This window comes from Apodemus sylvaticus, chromosome X (genome assembly GCF_947179515.1).
Source record: "Apodemus sylvaticus chromosome X, mApoSyl1.1, whole genome shotgun sequence".
NCBI lineage: Eukaryota > Metazoa > Chordata > Mammalia > Rodentia > Muridae > Apodemus > Apodemus sylvaticus.
In genome coordinates this window covers 15,715,752-15,735,935 of record NC_067495.1, presented here as the reverse complement: position 1 = coordinate 15,735,935, position 20,184 = coordinate 15,715,752, and the positions used below count along the sequence as shown (strand labels likewise).

The following is a 20,184-nucleotide window of genomic DNA, read 5'->3' as shown; positions in this document are numbered from 1 at the left end:
ATTAGGAATTGCTTTACTAGGGCTAAGGAGATGGCTCAGTGGTTAAGGGCACTTGGTGCTCATGCAGAGGACTTAGCTTCAGTTCCCAGCACCTGGCCTCCACTGACACCTAGAATCACACGCACATACCCATAGGTATATACATAATTAAAGATGAAAGTAAATCTTTTTAGAAGAATAAAAGAGAAAAAATATTACATCTTACAACACATGCTCCTATTATAACTTCATTATCATCAAAAGCCCTGGTAGGGAAAAAAATCAAACAAACCAACAAACAAAAAAAACCCTATGGAAATGGATGGCCTACTCTGCTAACAGAGTCTTTTGATTTTACTACTTCTACCAGTGAATGAAGCTAGTTGGTCAGAGACAATTAGGAATGTAGGAAAAATGGTAGCTTAAATTGATTAGGGAGGCCCAGAGGTCAGTAAAGCCATGTTAAGTAAAACAGTTATTTTTAAAAATTTTGTGTTTGTGTGTACGCATGCATGCATTGTGTGTGTGTGTGTGTGTGTGTGTGTGCACCATGAGTGTGCATGTGCCCACAGAGGCCAGAAGAGGACATTGGATCCCCTGAACTGGCGTTACTGGTAGTTGTGAGCTACCTGATGTGGGTGCTGGGAACTGAAGCTGAGTCCCTGCATGAGCCCCACAAGCTCTTAGCCACTGAGCCATCTCCTTAGCCTCCCACCCTCACCCCCATAAAGCAGTTCTTGATGGCTTCATCACTTTAATCTTCACCTGACTCCATACCGGCTCCTGCTAGCAGGATTTTACTGATCCCTCTTTTACAAACAAAGAGTTAATCCACACAAGTTATGCACTAGATAGTTATAAAATGGTGGAAGAAAGCATCTGGAGAAGCACAATGAAAAAAATTGATACAAGGCATGAGTTGACACAGGGCCTTACAAATCAGGAAAACATTGTCTCAGTAAGCAAAAGAGAAAAGCAGATGGTAGTCTGGTTAAGTTTTGTAGGTTGAGTATAGATTCATTTTCTGTTCCCAGAATGCTCTTAGGGGGTGTGGTCTATAAATGAAGTCACAGCTAGAGGTCACTACCACTCCATATTCCTGATCTTTTGCAGAATTCAGGTCCTTATTTTTTTTTTTTATCAATTAAACATAATAGTTACTACTGTAGTAGTTTCGTCATACCTTATGTTTAGCAAAAATTCTTCCAACCATATATTCAGTCAGTAGTGACATTTCTCCAAATGTCTTACCAGCACGGTTCTGTTTGTGTCTTTTCTGGTGTCCTTAAATGCAGTACTCCTCTTTCATTGTTGTCTTGTCACTGGGCAGACAAAATTGCCCATGCCCCTCTACTCTTCCATAACCCAGACTTTTATTGAACCCCCTTTCACCTTCTTTCCAAATATATAACTGAAGACTATCTCAGTTTTATGTAAAGTAGGCATTTTGAACATCTCTTGCTGTTCAGAATTTCCATAACTCAAATATCGTGTTGTCTGAGACTGAAGGCTTGCTCTGATTATTGGTTGAAGTGGTACTACTTCAAGTGTACTGAATCAAGGGCCAGTTTCATGATTCGTGTTCTTTGGCTATTGTATACACAGTACATAGCATTCTTGACATCTGATTAGATAAAAATTTTAGAAATATTTTAATTAGGTTGGGACTTTATATGTTGATATTACATATTCAGTAACCATTTATTAGGATTTTTTGTTTATTTTTATTGAGACAGGGTTTCTCTGTGTAGTCCTGGCTGTCCTGGAACTCACTCTGTAGACCAGGCTGTCCTCAAACTCAGAAATCTTCCTGCCTCTGCCTCCCAAGTGCTGGCATTAAAGGCTTGTGCCACTTCCCAGCTATTAGGATTTTTTTTTTTTTGGTTTTTTGGATTTTTTTTTTTTTGAGACAGGCTTTCTCTGTATAGCCCTGGCTGTCCTGGAACTCACTCTCTGTAGACCAGACTGGCCTTGAACTCAGAAATCCACCTGCCTCTGCCTCCCAGAGTGCTGGGATTACAGGTGTGCAGCACTATTGCCCAGCTTAATAGGATTTTTAAATGTCTTTTAACTGATGAATTTAAAACAAAGTTCATATATATTAGTATGGTGCCATGCAACATTTGGATATCTGTATACATTGAATAATGTGCTTAAATTCCTTAAACATTTATTATTTTATCATGAAATTTTCCAAAATCCTTTCCTCCGTTTCTTACATTTATATTTATTTTTATGTATGCATATATATTTATATGAATACATGTGCATGCAGTGTATTTGGTGGCAGAAAACAATGTTGGGTGGCCCTAAAATTGAAATTACAGGTGCCTGTGAGCTGCCATGTAGGTGCTAAGAACTGAAACCAAGTCTTCTGCAAGAGCAGTAAGCATTCTTAATGTAGTATGTAGCCACACAGTATGCTATGAGATGGCATTCCAGGCTTCTTTGCTTTATCAAAGCAGATTGGTTCCTATTGATTATTCTTTGCCCATCCTTCTTCCTTCAATTGTCCCCAGGCTCAGGTAGTCAGTTTTTCTGTTCCCAATGTGTATAGACTGAGCTTTTATAAAATTCCACACTTGAGTCAGATCATGTGATGCTTATCTTTCTGTGTGTCCATTATTTTATTTAAAATAAAGATCTCCAATTCCATGTATGTTGAAGTAATGACAGGATTGTATTCCTTTTGAGAATCAACAGAGCCACAGTGAATAGCAATGCAAATGCCTCTGTCTCTATCTTTGTGCATGTGTAGGGAGTGAGTGTGTGTGTGTGTGTGTGTGTTGAGACCAAGTCTTACTGTATATCTCAGGGTGGCTCAAACTCAGGATCCTCTATCTTTAGCCTTTCCCTCCTCAGCCTTCCAATTGATGGAATTACAGCCATGCATTTATTTTTTTAATATTCCATAATTTAGAATTTTGCATGTAAAGTCAACAATTCCCCTGTATCACATTTCCTGTGCATAGTACCTGCTAATATACCATTGCAAGTAGAAGTATTACTCTTACCTCTTTTCTCTCCTTGAGAAAGCCTATTAACTCAGACTCATTTAAAATGTCACCTTCTCCTTAAAGGCTTCCTCTAGATAGAACAAATTACCTACCTCCTCCCCTGCCCCAAGAAACCCTTCTCCTGTTGGAACCTGTGACTGATTTTGCTAGGCAAGTGATGTACCACTGTGCCACATCCACTTCCTCTTTTGTTTCTCTGAAGCTTCTTGTTCATATGTCAAATCAGCATTATAGTTCATATGTACTTCTTAGCTGTGTCTTATTTATAAATGCTGTCAGTGGACTTAGCACAATGCATTTGTAGGAAGATTGTGTAAAGTGTTTCCTTCCTTCCTTCCTTCCTTCCTTCCTTCCTTCCTTCCTTCCTTCCTTCCGTCCTTCTTCTCTTTTTATTTGGAGAGCTATTTTCTAAATGAATATCCTTTTATTGGATTTTTCAAGTTAGAATTGCATTTCATTTTATATCTTTGATTGTGAAAAATTAAGGATTTTTATCAATTGTATGATAGCACAATGCCAGTACTTAAAAATGGCGCCTAATAACATTCTCTTCCCTTGTTTATTCTTTAGTGTATCACTGTTTCATTTCTTTCATCATCATGTATCTTTTCCATGAGAGTGGAGCTTTCTTCCTTTCATTGTTCCCATGTCTCATTAGAGTACCAACGGTGGCTCTCTCCCCTTGTAATTTTTTTTAGGTCACTGGCCCTGTCCCTATCAGAGATCCTTCTGTGAGAGCAGACAGAAGGAATATGACTTCTCCATCATTCCTGGCTGCCAACCCAATGGAGAACCCAGCTCTGTTTAATGATATCAAGATTGAGCCCCCAGAAGAGCTCCTGGAGAGTGATTTCAACATGCCCCAGGTGGAACCAGTTGATCTCTCCTTTCACAAACCGAAGGCTCCGCTCCAGCCTGCTAGCATGCTGCAAGCTCCAATCCGCCCTCCCAAGCCACCGACTGCACCTCAAGCCATTATGGTGCCTACTTCAGCTGACACAGTCACTTCAGCAGCCATTCCTACTGTTCTCACTCCAGGCTCTATCCTGGCCTCCTCTCAGGGGACCGGTGGCCAGCCGATTTTACATGTGATCCACACCATCCCCTCAGTCAGTTTGCCAAATAAGATGAGTGGACTAAAGACAATCCCGCTGGTGGTTCAGTCTTTGCCGATGGTCTATACCAGTTTGCCTGCAGATGGGAGCCCTGCAGCCATTACTGTCCCACTGATTGGAGGAGATGGCAAAAGTGCTGGATCGGGTAAGCAAGTGGTCATGTACCTTCAGAGATCTTCTCTTCCTCAGTCAGCCTATCTTGTCTCTTCATTGTTTGCAGTTTTGAGGGACACTATTCCAAAGGGGAATTGTCCTAATTATCATGTTTTAAAAGTGTTTTAAAATTAATTTCTATTTAATGCTTAAGAATGTATGTCTTGGCACATATCTGTAGTCTTCAGATTACACGGCTGGGCAGAATGATTATGGATCCCAGGCTAGCCTTAGGTTACATAAGGAGATCCTGTCACAAAAGAACATATAATTGATCTCCTTTAGACCGTGTTTCTCAAACAGGGTTGCATATTTTTGAGTGAAATAGTCTGTAATTTCCTAGAATCTTCATATACTATTATCTAATGGTAAATCATTTAAAGCATTATATTTAAAATATTGCTGATTTAAAGCAAAATGCAAAATCTGAGCACTGAGTTCAATAACAAACTAAACAACAAAAAAGTTTACACTCACTAAGACACCGTCTGTCTCTGGGACTTTCTAGATTATTGTGCTAGTTTTTTTTTTTTTTTTTCCCGTGCTATTAGGTAGAAAAGTTTTGGTAGAAAACTCAACCTTCCTATCACTACCACACTTAACTCTGGTCACTCCAACACCTCCCCTGGTGTCTAAGAGTCTCTGTAGTATAGTCACATTTCCTGTGCAGCCAATTAGTTGACACCTATATAACCTTCCTTTTAAGGTTTGATTGCTTTTACGGTTATATTTGACTTCAAGAATATGCGGGCCTTTTCCTAACCAAGTTAGACATTCTCCAGAATGCTGTTAGGATGTGCCTGTGCACTATCCAGAGACACCCACCACAGGGCTGCCTAGCAGTTGTTTCACCACAGACCATTCGTTGAGCAAGGTTGAAGATGTGCCTAGAGGAGTTTCATATGTTATCATCTATCTGTGTATTTACTGTTTCGTAGTACTGCTAGTTGAATTGATCATCTCACACATATTAAACAAGTATTACACTACTGCACTCCACCCAAGTAGTGTAACAAAACGAAACATCATCCTCAACAGCACAGTTCCCTTTATACAATTATGTTTATTTTAGTTCATAATCAGAAATGATCAAAGAAAGTCTCTTGCTTCTGACATGGTTTGAAATAGTTATCATGACTAAAGTATGTGATATCAGTCTTTTAGTGCTATAAATGTTGGGTTAATCCTAGGGCTTCCCTAAGACACGGAACTAGTCACAGTCGTCAGTGCTTCCAGGATACATCAAAGCTGACTTTTCTGTAGACTCTTTCCTAGGAGCCTGAGGCCTAGATATGGATGGATCACACTTAGATTGTGTCCTAGGGAAATTCACTAGAAGGACAGCTGCTACCTTCCTTTCAAAGACACCTCTGTCCCTTCCTATGTAAAAAAAAAAAAAAAAAAATGTTGAGAAGCTACTGCCTTTCTCTTCTTTCTTTTTGAATGATTTTTCTATTTTACCTCTACTTCTCAATATGAGCCAAACTGGAAATCCTGAAAATAATTATAGAGATCTGTGCATCCTGGTCTACAGTAACCCCCTCCCCTTTCTTTGTTCTTAGTCAAAGTTGACCCCGCCTCTATGTGTCCACTGGAGTTTCCGAGTGATAGTGATGAGAGCGCAATTGAAAGTGGCTCTTCAGCCTTACAGAGTCTCCAGGGATTTCATCATGAGTGAGTAAATGTGTGTGTGTGTGTGTGCATGCAGGTATACCAGTATGAAGGTAGAATTAACAGGACACAATAGTCAAAGTCTGAGGAAAATAAAAAACAACCTGCTTTTTCCCAAGAACTGTATGACTGTGTGTACATACATATACATGTTTGCTCATGCACATAGAGTTATATTTTGATTGTATATATCATGAATTCTAGCCATGAAAAAAAAGTTTAATTTCCTATAAATTGTAGTTTTGTATGTTTTTCTCTATAAGTTTAAAATAGCCTGGTCTTCCAATCTTAAAATGATTTGAAATCAATTAGCTTGCATTGAGCAAAACATGTTGTATGAAAAATGTATTTTGTTAAGGACTTGTTGAAGTGAAATGTTCACACTGTTTGACAAGGAAAAATTACCACCTCCGGTGCTTTCCCAGGGAGCTGTATTTCCTCAGCAGAATGGCCTGGTTCAAAGAATGGATTACAGGGTTCCAACTATTTCTTCTCCAGGGGAGCTAGCATTAAGATGGTATGAAATAGCACCACTGTAATTGATCTTGTCTCTCTTTCTTTGCTTAGACCAGCGACAATGGTCCACATGCAGGGAGAAGAGTCTCTTGACTTAAAGAGAAGACGGATTCATCAGTGTGACTTTGCAGGATGCAGCAAAGTGTACACCAAAAGCTCTCACCTGAAAGCTCACCGCAGAATCCATACAGGTCCGTCCTGCCCCCCTATCCCCTGCCCCTGCCATTATTCCAGCTCCATCACATACTTGCATTACATAGATACTATGAGAGATGAGCCTAGGGAGAGAGGAAAAAACCTAAAAGGAAGAGAAGATCGCTTATGGGGTTTGCCCTTTTGCATTCTTACCTAAAACCACTTTCATTTTTAAAAAAAAAAAACTGTCTAGCAAAACAAAAAGCCTGGTAGCTTCCAAGCAAGTATGCTGCTGTGCCTAGTTTTTCGGTGCTAGGCAGCGTGAATGCTATGCTATGCAAGTACTCTCCCAACTGAGCTACATCACCAGTCCCTTAGATTTTTGTTTTGTCAGCCCTCAAACTTGCTATGTAGCTGAGGCAGACTTTGAATTTTTGATGCTTTTGTCTCCACCCCCAACTTTTTTGTTTTGTTTAAGGAATCCTCATCCTATTTGTTATGGACTGGTTCACTTTTCCACCAGCAGTATATATTGTTTTTCTCCATATTCTTTTCAGCACATTGTGATTGATCGATTGATTAATTGATTGATTATTTATTTATTTGTTGATTTGTTGATTATAGCCCTTCTGACCAGGCTGAGGTTGAATCTCAATATACTTTTCTTTTGTGTATCTGTGATAGGTAAAAACTAAGCATTCTTTCATGTTTTTACTGGAATATTTGTATTTCTTTTCAGTAGTGTTATGTTCACATTATCTTCCCATTTAGAGAGTGAATTACTCATTTCCTGTTAATTTTTTTGAGTTCTTTGTCTATTTTGGACGCTAATCATCTATCATATGAATAACAGGCAGAGTTTTTTCTTTCATTCTATAGGTTAAGATCTTTCGTTAACTGTGTCCTTTATTCTGCAGTGCATTTTAATTTATTATCACCCCTTGTGTCCAGTCTTGATTTTATTTCCTGAGCTATTGGAGTCATTTTGAGGAGATTTTTGCTTATGCCTATATCTTGAACTATTTCACTTACTTTTTGCTAATAGTTTCAAAATGATGGTTCTGACATTAATTTCTGTCCCACTTTGAATTGAGTGTTGTTTAGTGAGTGCTAAAGGATATATTTTTAATGTTTTGCATATGGATATAACCAGTTTCCCCAGCAAAATTTCAGGATGAACCTTCTCCAGTACTTGTATATTAGACGCTTCTCATCATTGTAACTAAATATTTGAGCAAGCCAACCTTAAGGGGGAAAGGTTTATTTTGGTTCCTGATTTCAGAGGTTTTAGTCTATGGCCACCTGCCTCCATTGCTTCATGTGAAGCAAAGCATCATGGTAGAAGAACGTAGCTCACCTCGCCGGGCAGTGGTGGTGCATGCCTGTAATCCCAGCACTCTGGGAGGCAGAGGCCGGTGGATTTCTGAGTTTGAGGCCAGCCTGGTCTACAGAGTGAGTTCCAGGGCTACATAGAGAAACCCTGTCTCAAAAAACCAAAAAAAAAAAAAAAAAAAAAAAAAGGTTCACCTCATGGTGGTGTACAAGAGATACAGAATTTTAAGAACAAGAATGGATTAAGCATTGATCGTGACGCTCATAATTCAGTCACTCCTAGCATTACCATCTAGGGACATAAACTTTGTACCAAAACATAATGGTATGGGTTGTTTGTTTGTTTTGCTTTAGTCAAGGATTAGCTGGCTATAGATATATGGTTTATTTCTAGATTCTCCATTCTATTCTGTTGGTATGTGTGTCTGATTTTATACCAGTGTTATGTTTGGGTTTTTTTTTTGTTAATAATGCTCCGTAGTATGTTTTGAAATGAAATATTATAATACCTTCTGTTGTAGTAAATCTCCAACCCCAATAAGCCTGTGCAAAAAACCACACAATTCACTTACGATTATTTATAAACTGTTGGCCTAGATTGGGCAGATTTCCCACTACACTACTCTATTCCCCAGCTATGAGATCCCTTGCTATGTGTGGCTTCTCCAGGCCACGTGTTTCTGCTCCATCTTCCTCCCACTTCTTCCTCTCTTTTTCCTCCAACCCCTCCTCTCTCTCCTCTCTTCCCTCACTCTCTAAAACCTCCAGATTTACCTTTCTCTTCCATTGCCCAATCACAGGCTCTAGCCTTTATTTGACCAGTTAAAATGAGGACAAGGTTCACATGAAATCACCTGAGTATGTGATCCTTTCCTCCTCTGGGCAGCCCCTCATGAGGAAGCAGAATTAACATCAATATACCAATAGCACCAGGGCAATCCAAAACAACCTTCAGCATTCCACATTTTCTTAGGATTGTTTATTTTAAAGATTTATTTATTTTATATATATGCGTACACTGTAGCTGTCTTCAGACACACCAGAAGAGGGCATTGGATCCCATTACAGATGGTTGTGAGCCACCATGTGGTTTCTAGGAATTGAACTCGGGACCTCTGGAAGAGCAGTCAGTGCTCTTAACCACTGAGCCATCTCTCCAGCCCCTCAGGATTGTTTTAACTATTTTGATCTTATGCTTTAATATACATTTAATATACGAAATTTTCTTTCTATTTTTTGAAGAATGTAATAGGAATTACACTTAATAAGTAGATTGCTTTCAGAAATGTGATACTTTTATAATACTTACTTGACCAGTCCAAGAAACTGGGAGGTCTGTCCATGTTGGAGTATCTACACACATTGTTGTTGTTGTTAATTGTTTTGTTTTGTTTTTTTCAGTGTTTTATAATTTTCATTCTTAGTCTTCCATCTTTTGGTCTTCTGTCTCCTTGGCTAGATTTATTTCAGGATAATCTTAGACATTTGTGATTGGGGTTTGTTACTTTAAAAATGGCATTTATTGATTTATTTTGTGTGTTGGGTAGGCACTTGTGCCACAGGTATTTGTATGGAGGTCAGAGGAAAAATTGCAGGAGTTGGTTCTCTCTTTCTACCATATGGATTGAAGTGTCAAGCTTGGTAGCAAACACCTTTACCAACTGAACCTTCTCAGCCTATCTTTCTTTGTTTCTTCTTTCTTATTTGTCTTACCTTATTGCCATGCATAAAATTTCAGTGCTATATTTAAGAGGACTGTGGCTTGTATACATTTTTTTTTTTTTTACAGGAAGGTCTTTTAGTCTCTCCTCATTAAGTATTGTGCTGGTTATATGCCTTTATCAGGTTGAGATGTGATCCTCCTGTTCCTAATTTCTTCAAGGCTTATATCTGAGTCCTGTCCCACATTTATTGAGATTATCCTTGGATATTTATCTTTGATCCTACTTATTACTATGTTACGTTATTCATTTGTGTACATTGACCCATCCTGACACATCAAGAATGAAATCAAGTTAATCATGGCTTAATATTTTTATATGCTGTTTAATTCAGTTTGAAAATACTTTATTGAGGATTTTTGTGTCTATGTTCATCAAGAGTGTTGGCCTGTAGCTTGTTTGTTTGCCTTTTTTTCGGATTTTGGTGTATATCTACATAACACTGATCTTAGTTTGAATACATACTTCTTTGATCACAGTAAAAGGCAAAGATCTTGAAAGAGAAAGGTAAGACTTCTTCAGGGTGCAGTGAGCTCAGAATGCCACATGATGGCAGTACTTTAACAAGCTGATCATTTGGGTGTAGTAAAAATAGGATTTCCTAGGAGAAATCCTAGGAGACATCCTTGAGCAACTATAATAAATTCTAAACATAGCAAAATTGCTATGACGTGTGGAGATGGGCTTCTACTATATCAAATAAAAGTAAAAAAAACCCCACATTTATATTCCCTATATTCTCTGAAATCCCATGCTCCTTTTTAGATGTCAGTAATCATGTGTAACCTTCCAGTCCTTCCCCTTTTGTTTGGTGAGAGAGATAGAAAATGTAGTTCTGCCTAGTCTAGGACTCATTATGTAGACCAAGCTGGCTTTGAACTCAGAGATCACCCTGTTTCTTCCTTATGGGTCTGGGATAAAAGGTACGCACCACTACACTCAGGTTATCTTTAGTCTTAAAACATTCAGCTGTGTGTCTGTCTTCTTAGAGGCTAATATGAAAAATTCTGAATGCTGAAATGATCAGTAACTAACATTTTTAATCAACCAAATAGTTTCCTGGTACCACTCCAAACCTATGAGTCAGGCTGGACTCTATCCTGTTGTCCAATTATCTAACAGCTATACAACTAATTAGTGAACACTTGAGGGTTAGTAGGTGTTAGCAGTAAGTTAAAAGAAACAAAGAAAATCTGATTGCCACCAGAAATTAAAACTGCAATGATGTAAATGTCTTGGAAGTTTTACAATGGTGGGATAGAAGAACAAAGACTGATAGAATCTTAATTCTCCATTTATTCATCCATTCATTTACATCCCGATTGCTGTCCCTCAGTGACCCTTCACAGAGTCTCTACCCCCACTCCCCTTCTCCTCTGAGAGGGTGGACCCCCTATAGGGTATCCCCCCACCCTGGCATATCAAGTCTCTGCTAGGTTGCAATCCTGTCCCACTGAAGCAAGACAAGGCAGCCCAGCTGGGGAATGGATTCTACAGATAGGCAACAGCTTTAAGGATAGCCTCTGCTCTAGTAGTTGGGAGACCCACATGAAGACTGAACTGTGCATGTGCTATATATGTGCCAGGGCCCTCAGTACAGCCTGTGTATGCTCTTTGGTTGGTGATTCAGTCTCTGGGAGCCCCCAAGGTTCCAGGTTAGTTGATTCTGTTGGTTGGTCACCTGTGTGGAGTTCTTGTCCCCTTCAGTTCCTTCAATCCTTCTCCCAACTCTTCTGTAAGAGTCCCCCAGCTCCAGTATTTAGCTGTGGCTCTCTGCATATGTTTCAGTTACCTGTTGGGTGGAGCCTCTCAGAGGACAGTTAAGCTAGACTCTGAAGGCAGAACAGAGTATTATTAATAGTGTCCGGGATTGGTGCTTGCCTATGGGATGGGTCTCTGGTTGGGCCAGTCACTGGTCGGCCATTCCTTCAGTCCTTGCTTTATCTTTCTTCCTGCATAGGACAAATTTGGGGTGGAATGTTTTGTGGGTGGGTTGCTATCCTTATCTCTCCACTGGGGTTCTTGCCTGGCTACAGGGGGTGGCCTCTTCAGGTTCCATATTCCCAATACTGCAAGTCACAGCTAAAATCATCTGCATTGGGAGCCTCCCTAATCCCAGGTCCCTGGTACTTCTTAAGAGTTATACCCCTAAGCCCCACAGCTGCATATTTCCATTATTCTCCTGGCCCTCTGGCTCTGTCTTCTCTCTCCCCCACACCTGTTCCTGATCTCCTCATTCCTCTCCCCATCTCCTCTTCCACCCAGGTCCCTCACTTCCTCTTCTTACACTTTGTGTCTATGTTACTGCTTGTCTCTGATTATAAAATACTTACTCATTATAGTAGATAAGAAACAGAAGCATATTAAGGGAAAACAAATATTACTATGATTTATGGTGTACACTTAAATCATAGTGAATATTTGTTCATATAGAGCTTATCTTTTTAATTAAAAAAAAACTAGGCTGAGAGGCAGTGGTGCACAGCTTTAATTCCCAGCACTTGGGAAACAGAAGCAGGAAGATCTCTGAGTTCAAGGCCAGCCTTGTCTACAGAGTGAATCCAAAATAGCCAGGGCTGCACAGTGAAACCTTTTCTAAAAAAAAAAAAAAAAGCCCCCAAAAAGTAGATTTACTTATTTTCATTTTATATATACAGGTATTTTGCCCATGTGTATGTCTGTCCACCATGTATGTGTCTGGTGTTACAGAGCCCAGAAGAAGGCATCAGATCCCCTAGAACTGGAGTTGGAGATAGCAGTGAGTCACATCCGGGTGCTGGGAATTGAGCCTGGCTGTGCTCTCTCAACCATTGGGCCATCTCTCTAACCCCATTTAATTAACTTTTGCAACAGAAACTTACTTAAAAACCCAGTTTAATCTCAAATTCTTGACCCTCCTACCTCAGTTTTTTTAGTATGTGTTATATGTAAACACAGATACATACATGATTTTAAAGTATTGATATGGTACAAAGGTTGTAAAAAAAAGGCCTCCTTCCATCCTTCAGCTTCACTTTTCTCATTGTTAATACTTTTTCTATAATTTACATTTCAATGTGTTGAGATTGCCATTATCCTGAGTGTCTTGTATGTATGTGACCTGTGCATATGAGTGGATTGTGCTGTGGTAGTTCTTCTTATACTACTCCCCATTTTCCTTTCCTTAGCATGCATGTTTCATGATGCAATCCAGCTGTAACACTAAGACTCTGAGCATGGAGCTATCTAAAATACTTGGGCTTGACAACTTTCCCCGTTCCTTTTTATGTATGAATTTCGAACCTTACACAGAAGCAAGCTTTTGCTGAGTGCTCTTTCCACTGAGTCATCCGTTCTTATTGTGGATGGCTTTATTTCAGATTGTTTCTTAGGAAGTATCAGATGAGAGATCATAGCTATAATAGTATGGCTGGGTAGAAAGTGGCAGCAACCTGGATCTCTGTTATAGTTTGCATGTAGAATTCTGCCTATGGGCTCATGTGTTTGAAATCTCCAGCTAGTTGTGCTGTTTGGGAGAGGTTATAGAAATTCCGGCAGTTGGGCCTTGGCTGTAGGAAGTGAATCTCTGGGAGGTAGGCTTATAGCCCATACTCACTTTCTGTCTTTCTGCTTTTTGATCTATAGAGATATGAGCCAAGCTCCTGACTTAATGGAGCCTCTCATCGCCTTGTCTACTTTGCCATAATGGACTATTTTTATCCCTAACATGTCTGGCTGGGAATTTGGTCCCAGAAATGGGAAATGTAACTAATACGGTTCAGATTGTACTGTTTACTAGCTAGGTTTTCTTTTGTTTGGGGGTTTTTCCCTCCTTCTTTTGAGACCGTGCTTTACTATATAGCCTTGCATAGCCTGGAATTCACTATGTAGACCAGCCTGGCTTTGAACTTGCACTGTTCCCCCTGCCTCTGGCCTCTACTGTCTCCCCTTTAAAATGTTTTGAACAACCCTGTGAGATATTTTTGCCTCTGTTTAGTGTTGAGAAAATAGACTTGGCCAGGGGAAAGGGATTCCTTAATATATGGTTAATGTGGTAAAGGGAGAATTCAAGCAGAATTCCATGACTCTTTGGAGAGCCTGTTTTCCCTGCTGCACTGTCTCAGCCTAGCTTCACCACGTCAAGCAGCAGTGTATAGAGAGCAATTTTTAAGTTTTTCATCACCAAAAAAGCCACTAAATATGTGAAGTAATACATATGCTAGTTAGCTATATTTAATCAGTCCTGTAGTGTGTACATATCATGAAACTAGTAGAAGACATGCAATATGACATTTATTTGTCAAACTAATTAATCTAAAAGGTGAATAACAACACTTATTCAAGGCAATTGTCTTTTTGACTGAAGCGTTGATAAGATGTAAATTAGGTAATTCTGCTGTTTTTCTGGTAACCAATCATCTCCTGATTACCATCCTATCTTCATGTTTTCCCTGCAGGAGAGAAGCCTTACAAGTGCACCTGGGATGGCTGTTCCTGGAAATTCGCTCGCTCGGATGAGCTTACTCGCCATTTCCGTAAGCACACGGGCATCAAGCCGTTCCGGTGCACAGACTGCAACCGCAGTTTTTCTCGATCTGACCACTTGTCCCTCCACCGCCGGCGTCATGATACCATGTGAATATCATAGGCCACAGCAGACACACTGCAATGGTCTCCTCCTGAGTGTGTGCTGAAGTTGTAACTACGTTTGCCTCTTTGACTACAACTTGCCCCCATGATTGGGGTTTGAACAGCCTACTGAGCCAGGTTAATGAGACTGGAAAACAAGTTAGCTGGTCTCCCATGCGGCTCTCCATATTCCACTTTCACCTCTCCACTGTCCAGACTTCAGTTTTTGCAACCTCTTCCTGGGTTGAATTCAGTGCGGCGCCCATGGCTGCCCTCCCTGATTCCCTCATGCTATATATTATAGACATTTTTTCCTACAATAACAAACAAAACAGGAATCAAACTCAAGGCTGTGAACAAACATCCGCTGCTCCCCTTCCCCCAGTTTTCTCTTGTTTTCTAAAGATTTTATTCATGTGTGTATATATATACATATGTATATGTATGTGTATATATATATACTGTAACCAGTACTTAATGTCACTTAGCAATGTCCTAAAATGAGGGTTTTTTTTTTCAAAGTTGTAGCTACAAGGGGTATAACAGTAGAGTTGGTTGATCAAATTTACATGGAATTGAGTCTGAAATACAGAGTCTCATGCTAAACCTTAAGGTTTTGTAGATCCAGTTTTCCTTGTTCTTAATAGTTTGGTTTACAGGCAGTGCCAGCCCTCTCTTTGAAGTTCATCAAAAGCAACGAAGGGATTCCTTGACCTCCTTTTCCCCCTCATGCTCCTTTACAATGAAAGGTTTTATGGCACAATTCCATTCTTTTTAGGTTAAGTTTGGACAAATATTCAAAGCACAGAAAGACAGATCAGTAGGGAGAAGTATACTGGGAAAATATGGGGGCAGTGACAGGCAAGAGCAGACCTGGGAGCACCCTGTGGACATTTACTTGGATAAGGTGTTAGAACTGCTGTTAATCCCAAACCTCATTCAGAGGGCAGCCTGTTGAAACAGCACTTTCGATGGGCTACACTGTACTGTTTATTCTTTTGTTTACATAAAGCAACCATTTAGCATATTACCTGATGAGAAATTGCACACTGAGCACGTTATAGAGAGGTGAGGGGGTTGCACTAAAGGAATTTTGTTTACTTCATGCCATTTTGGGCATTTGTTTTTCTGTTTTTAATGGGATGGAAAAGGTTTTCTTTCTGACACTGACATATATAAAGCATTTTTGATGTTTTAGAACTTTTATTAGTACCCAAACCATTTATTTTATTTAGACATAACAGCAGGATGCATAATATACATTTGGTTGCCCAATCAGACTGTTCATAATATTCTCTGGGGCATAAAACCTTCTGTTCCTGGCCCTGGACCTCATATCTACCTCCTCGTGGCATATTTCCTCTCCTGGGGAAAAAGGAGAGGGGCTTTGTATTAGTAGGATTGGACGCAGCCTCTGGCCTAAAGGTTTTCTTCATAGGAAACCTTTATTTCTTGGCAGATATTCAAAATGTTCTGGCCTGAACACTTTAGGTTACTACCTCCTGTGGCTGTACTTTCTAACTAAAACCTAGAATTCTACCATCCAGAAGGGGTCCTGTCTACTTCTACCCATCCCTCACGTTTTACAGATGAGGCAAATACGGGTCAGATTCTTTCTCCAGATAATTCCTTGAGGCCTTATAGACCTGTATACTCCTTCTCCCAGGGATCACACTAGTAAACCAAATTAAAGAAAAAAGTTATGTGATTGGTTGAAATATTTGTCCAATTTTATGTTATACTTCAGAAAACTTTAAGTCACTTAAAATTCATATATATTTGGTGACGAAGTAAGTAGGGCGTGCTTATGGTCATGGCCACTTAACACTGGGCACACAGTGTTTCAAGTCACATTTTTGATAATTCTAGATTTGTTCTAATTTACCTTGTTTCAAGTTTCAATGTCTTTCCAGAGCATAAATTCTCCATAAGTTAAGGCCTACTTGTATTTTTCAACATGGCATGTAGGTTTTACCATTACCACCTTGGTAAAGGATTTGCCCTGACTCTGGGTATACAAGTTCCAGGCTGTATTCTAATTACTAAGCTCTAATCAATATCTAGGGCTAGTCTACTAATGGGGACCACAGTGTAAGACAGATTGATAAATGTATATTACTACCATACATGGGCTTAAGCTTGTAATTGAGTAGTTGGTACAATACTCAGACCAGAGTATTATAGACCAGAGTCCAAAGGGTTATGTACTTCTATTCCACTTTGGATCCTAAATTTGTTTTCCAGAGAGAGGAATTGGCATGTGCCCCTTAGACTTCAGGATACTGAGACATATGTTTATTAATGAGCACTATGAAATTATAGTACTCATAGGGGTGATCAAATGAGGATCCCAGATACTGATGTTCCTAGCATCTCTGAGCCTTTATTCAAAAATGTTTCTGTAGAGTCATAATAGACTTTGCAAATGCTTTGTCCATTGTCTTTAGTCAAGAACCAATTCTAACCATATTCTCTTTGCTCTTTTTTGTCCCCAAATGGCAAAAATCTTTCCAGTTACAATCAACTATAGTCTTTACAAATGTGTCATGATTAAGAGAACTTCACAGAGTAAGTGAACTCAAACAAACACAGTACAGTGCAGAATTACTGCACCAAAAGCACATTTTAAGTTTGCTAGATAGTAGAATGGAAAGGAAGCCATTGCACCTCTCTTGGTTAACATCTGAGGTTTAACTAAGTGTAATGGGGCTTTTACAACAGCCAAAGACTGTTAGGATGATATTTGCCTAGGATATGGAAATTTTGTCGGGATGGATAATATTCAGGAGTTTGTTGTAGTGAAGTTTCTCCTCCTGTAGACATCTGGCAACTGAGCAGAATTATTGGTAATTGCCATTGTAAAGTGTAAGAAATGTAAACTGGTTTGATTGATTAGTTGAGTTCATTATGTACAAACCCACAAATGTTTGTAGAGATAATTTCTTATTAAATAAACTTTACATGTTGGAACTCTTTTTTTGAGATTTTCAGGAAAATGTGAAGGTAGAACAGAGTTCCTGTTTACTCCACATTTTACATAAGTTTGGTATACTTGTTACAATTAGTGAAATTATACTGATACATTCGTATTAATTACAAACAATGCTTTAGTCAGACTACCTTGGCTTTTATCTGCTGTTCTTTTTTTCTGTTTTAATATCCCCTTTAAAATACAACATTGTATTAATAATAACAGCTCCTTATTCTCCTCCTCACTGTGATAGCTTCTTGGAGTTCTTTGTTCTCAAGGACCTTGGAGTATGTTCTTCAGATGGGGTTTATTTGATACTCTTCTCATGAAAATTTTCTCATGAAAAAGCTAGGTTAATGAAAGCCGGGTGGTGGTGGCAAACACTTTTCCTTTAATCCCAGCACTTGGGAGGCAAAGGCAGGTGGATCTCTGAGTTCAAGGCCAGCCTAGTCTAAAGAGTGAGTTCCAGGACAGCCAAGGCTACACAGAGAAACCCTGTTTCAGAAAAAAAAACTACCTTAATGGGTTAATTGATTTGGGTCCAAACAACCATACAAGTGAGTTACTATTTTCATAACATCATATTTCTGTGACTTATTCTTAATATTATCCTTAGTCTCATGACTAAGATAGTGTCTGAGATTTCTTCACTATATCCTTTTCCTAACATCATCCTGCAGTAGTCTTTGGAGGGAAGTTACTATGCTCAGCCCACACATACAGAAATGGTGAGTTATGTACTATGTCCTTGAGAGGAAGTGTTCATATAAATATTTTGGAATTCTTCTGCATGGGAGCTTTGCCTCCTCTCGATCTATTTACTTAAATAATTGTTTATTTTTGTCAACATGGACTCATTGATATTAATTTCATAGTGTATCTTATAATCCAATGCAACTTTTATTTTGTTGTCCAAATTGTAGCTTTAACTGTTAGGAGTGTTTTTGAATTGATCGTGAAGTCTTTTTTTACATACCCCCATTTTTTTTCAGCACATGATTAATTTTTGGTGTTGCAGGATGTTCCAAGCTCATCTTGCTTTTGTTTTATGGAGGTCAATTCTATAATCAGGCATTTTATCAATAGTCAATAAGTTTTAATCCCTTTTACTGAAGAATTGTATCAGAAACCAAGGTGTAGGTACTATATATGCTTGCTTCTTTGGGGATCTATTTTTTTTCAAGTCCTTCTCAGTCAGTAGAACAAAGAATATGCATATATTAAGTTTTATATATATGCACATGCCTATAAACATTTTCACATATAATCATCTTTATGATGATTTATATGAGTTTATATCATTGTCTTCAATCCTTAGTTATCTGTGTATCTTTCCATTCTATTGGCAAGAACCATAGCTCCATCTTCTGCCATTTAATTGTTGAAATCTTTATTAACACTAAGGAATACTGTTAATACGTAACAGTGTCTTACGTGTTATCCTGTATACCCATGAGAAAAATCTCCTAGAACCTGGTGCTTATGTACATGATAGCAACATTTTTAGAACTTAAACCCTTTGAAACAAAATGATCTACAAGATTCTTGAATTGGAGATAATCTGTATTCTCAATTCTATCCTAGTCTCCAAACGCTTTCTCATACATGAAACAAACCATCAGTGATTGACCTAGCCTTGAGTAAGCCAAGGGAACATAATTGATCCTCCGTAGTATGTTAATTCCTATAGAAGGGATCAAAGAGAAAGCAGCTGCCTGGATCTAATTTGAAGAAACACTTAGCACTGTCTTTTTCTCTACTGAAAATGGATCTCTGACAACTGGGCGGTACCCTGATTTGCCTCTCTTCTATATTTTCCCCAGTTTTTAGGCAAGTCACATCACCTCTCTGTGCCTCTATTCACCCATCTCGAAATGGGGATCCACATATCTACCTCACAGGAGTGTTGTGAGGCTTCTTATTAATAGATGTTTTAAAAAATATGTAATCTCTAAGTGAGTAAGAAAGTATTATAATCATTACTATGATGATAATTAGAGTACCCTATATGTATCCTATGGAAAAGGAGATTGGCCTCATTGTTAGTAAACAGCTAAATTTAAGTCAATAAAAGATCAATTAAGAGTAGCCACTGGAAGCAAGATTATTTGTTCTGTTACCCTCACTTTCCCTGTATCCTCTAAGTATAGGATTATCAACTGTTTCCAGACTCGAAACCTACGAGGACCTAAAACAGTAGGAGGCAAAGTACATCGTCATTTTCAAATTCTGGTTTTTCTCCCTTTCTTACTCTGGTTGGACTGCATTACATAGAACTTTGTCAGAAGCACAAAGACAATTTCTCAAAGGGTTTCAGTCTTTGATCAGTTCTTTTCCATCAGTTAAAATTTCTCTTTCTGCGCCTACTGTACATTGAACAGTCAAGGTAGGAGGGGAGTGGGTGGGATGGTTGGGTTGGGCATGGACTGGGAGAGAAGGGAAATTGAAGAGGTGTTTTCCAAGCACCAGTTTATCACTTTCCATTTCTTCTTTCTTTTTTTTTTCTGGTGGTGGGTTTGGGACAAGGGAAGAGATACTATTTTGTTAACAAATTCTCCTTCCCTTTTAGTAGATGTTTCCTAGGGTCAGTACAAATAGCTGTGTTGAACTTTACTTTTATAACTATGTTGTATACAGTGTTGTTTTTATTGTATTTCTGAATAAAGGGGGAAGAAAGTCCCTAGTGCTGGCCTTCCCTGTTTTTGACAGGAGGTCACAACAGGAGAGCAGCACCAGAAGCTGACTCTTTGTGGTGGGGAAAGGAGCCTGCAGTGAAGGGATTTATTGGATTTTTGTCATTCTTTAAAGAAATTATAAAGCAGTATATTACGCATTAGTCTCTATGACTCTTCTGTTTGTGCCTCCTCATTTTAGTGCTTTAGAGCAGCACCTATCTTCACTCCATTTTATACTTGTTCCTGTTGAAGTATGGTGTTGAGCAATCTCTCATAGACAAGACTGTGGTG

General features: G+C 39.0%; 1 protein-coding gene across 1 annotated transcript in view; it reads left to right on the top strand.

The window, feature by feature from the left end:
- Positions 1–19,591, top strand: part of Klf8 (KLF transcription factor 8) — a 157,775-nt gene extending 138,184 nt beyond the window's left edge. Inside the window, exons 4-7 of the mRNA XM_052171580.1 lie at positions 3,695–4,256; positions 5,827–5,938; positions 6,503–6,642; positions 14,076–19,591. Coding sequence (XP_052027540.1) covers positions 3,695–4,256; positions 5,827–5,938; positions 6,503–6,642; positions 14,076–14,257 — 996 coding nt within the window. The 3' untranslated portion in view covers positions 14,258–19,591. The remainder of the gene's footprint in view (positions 1–3,694; positions 4,257–5,826; positions 5,939–6,502; positions 6,643–14,075) is intronic.
- Positions 19,592–20,184: the final 593 nt, after the last annotated feature.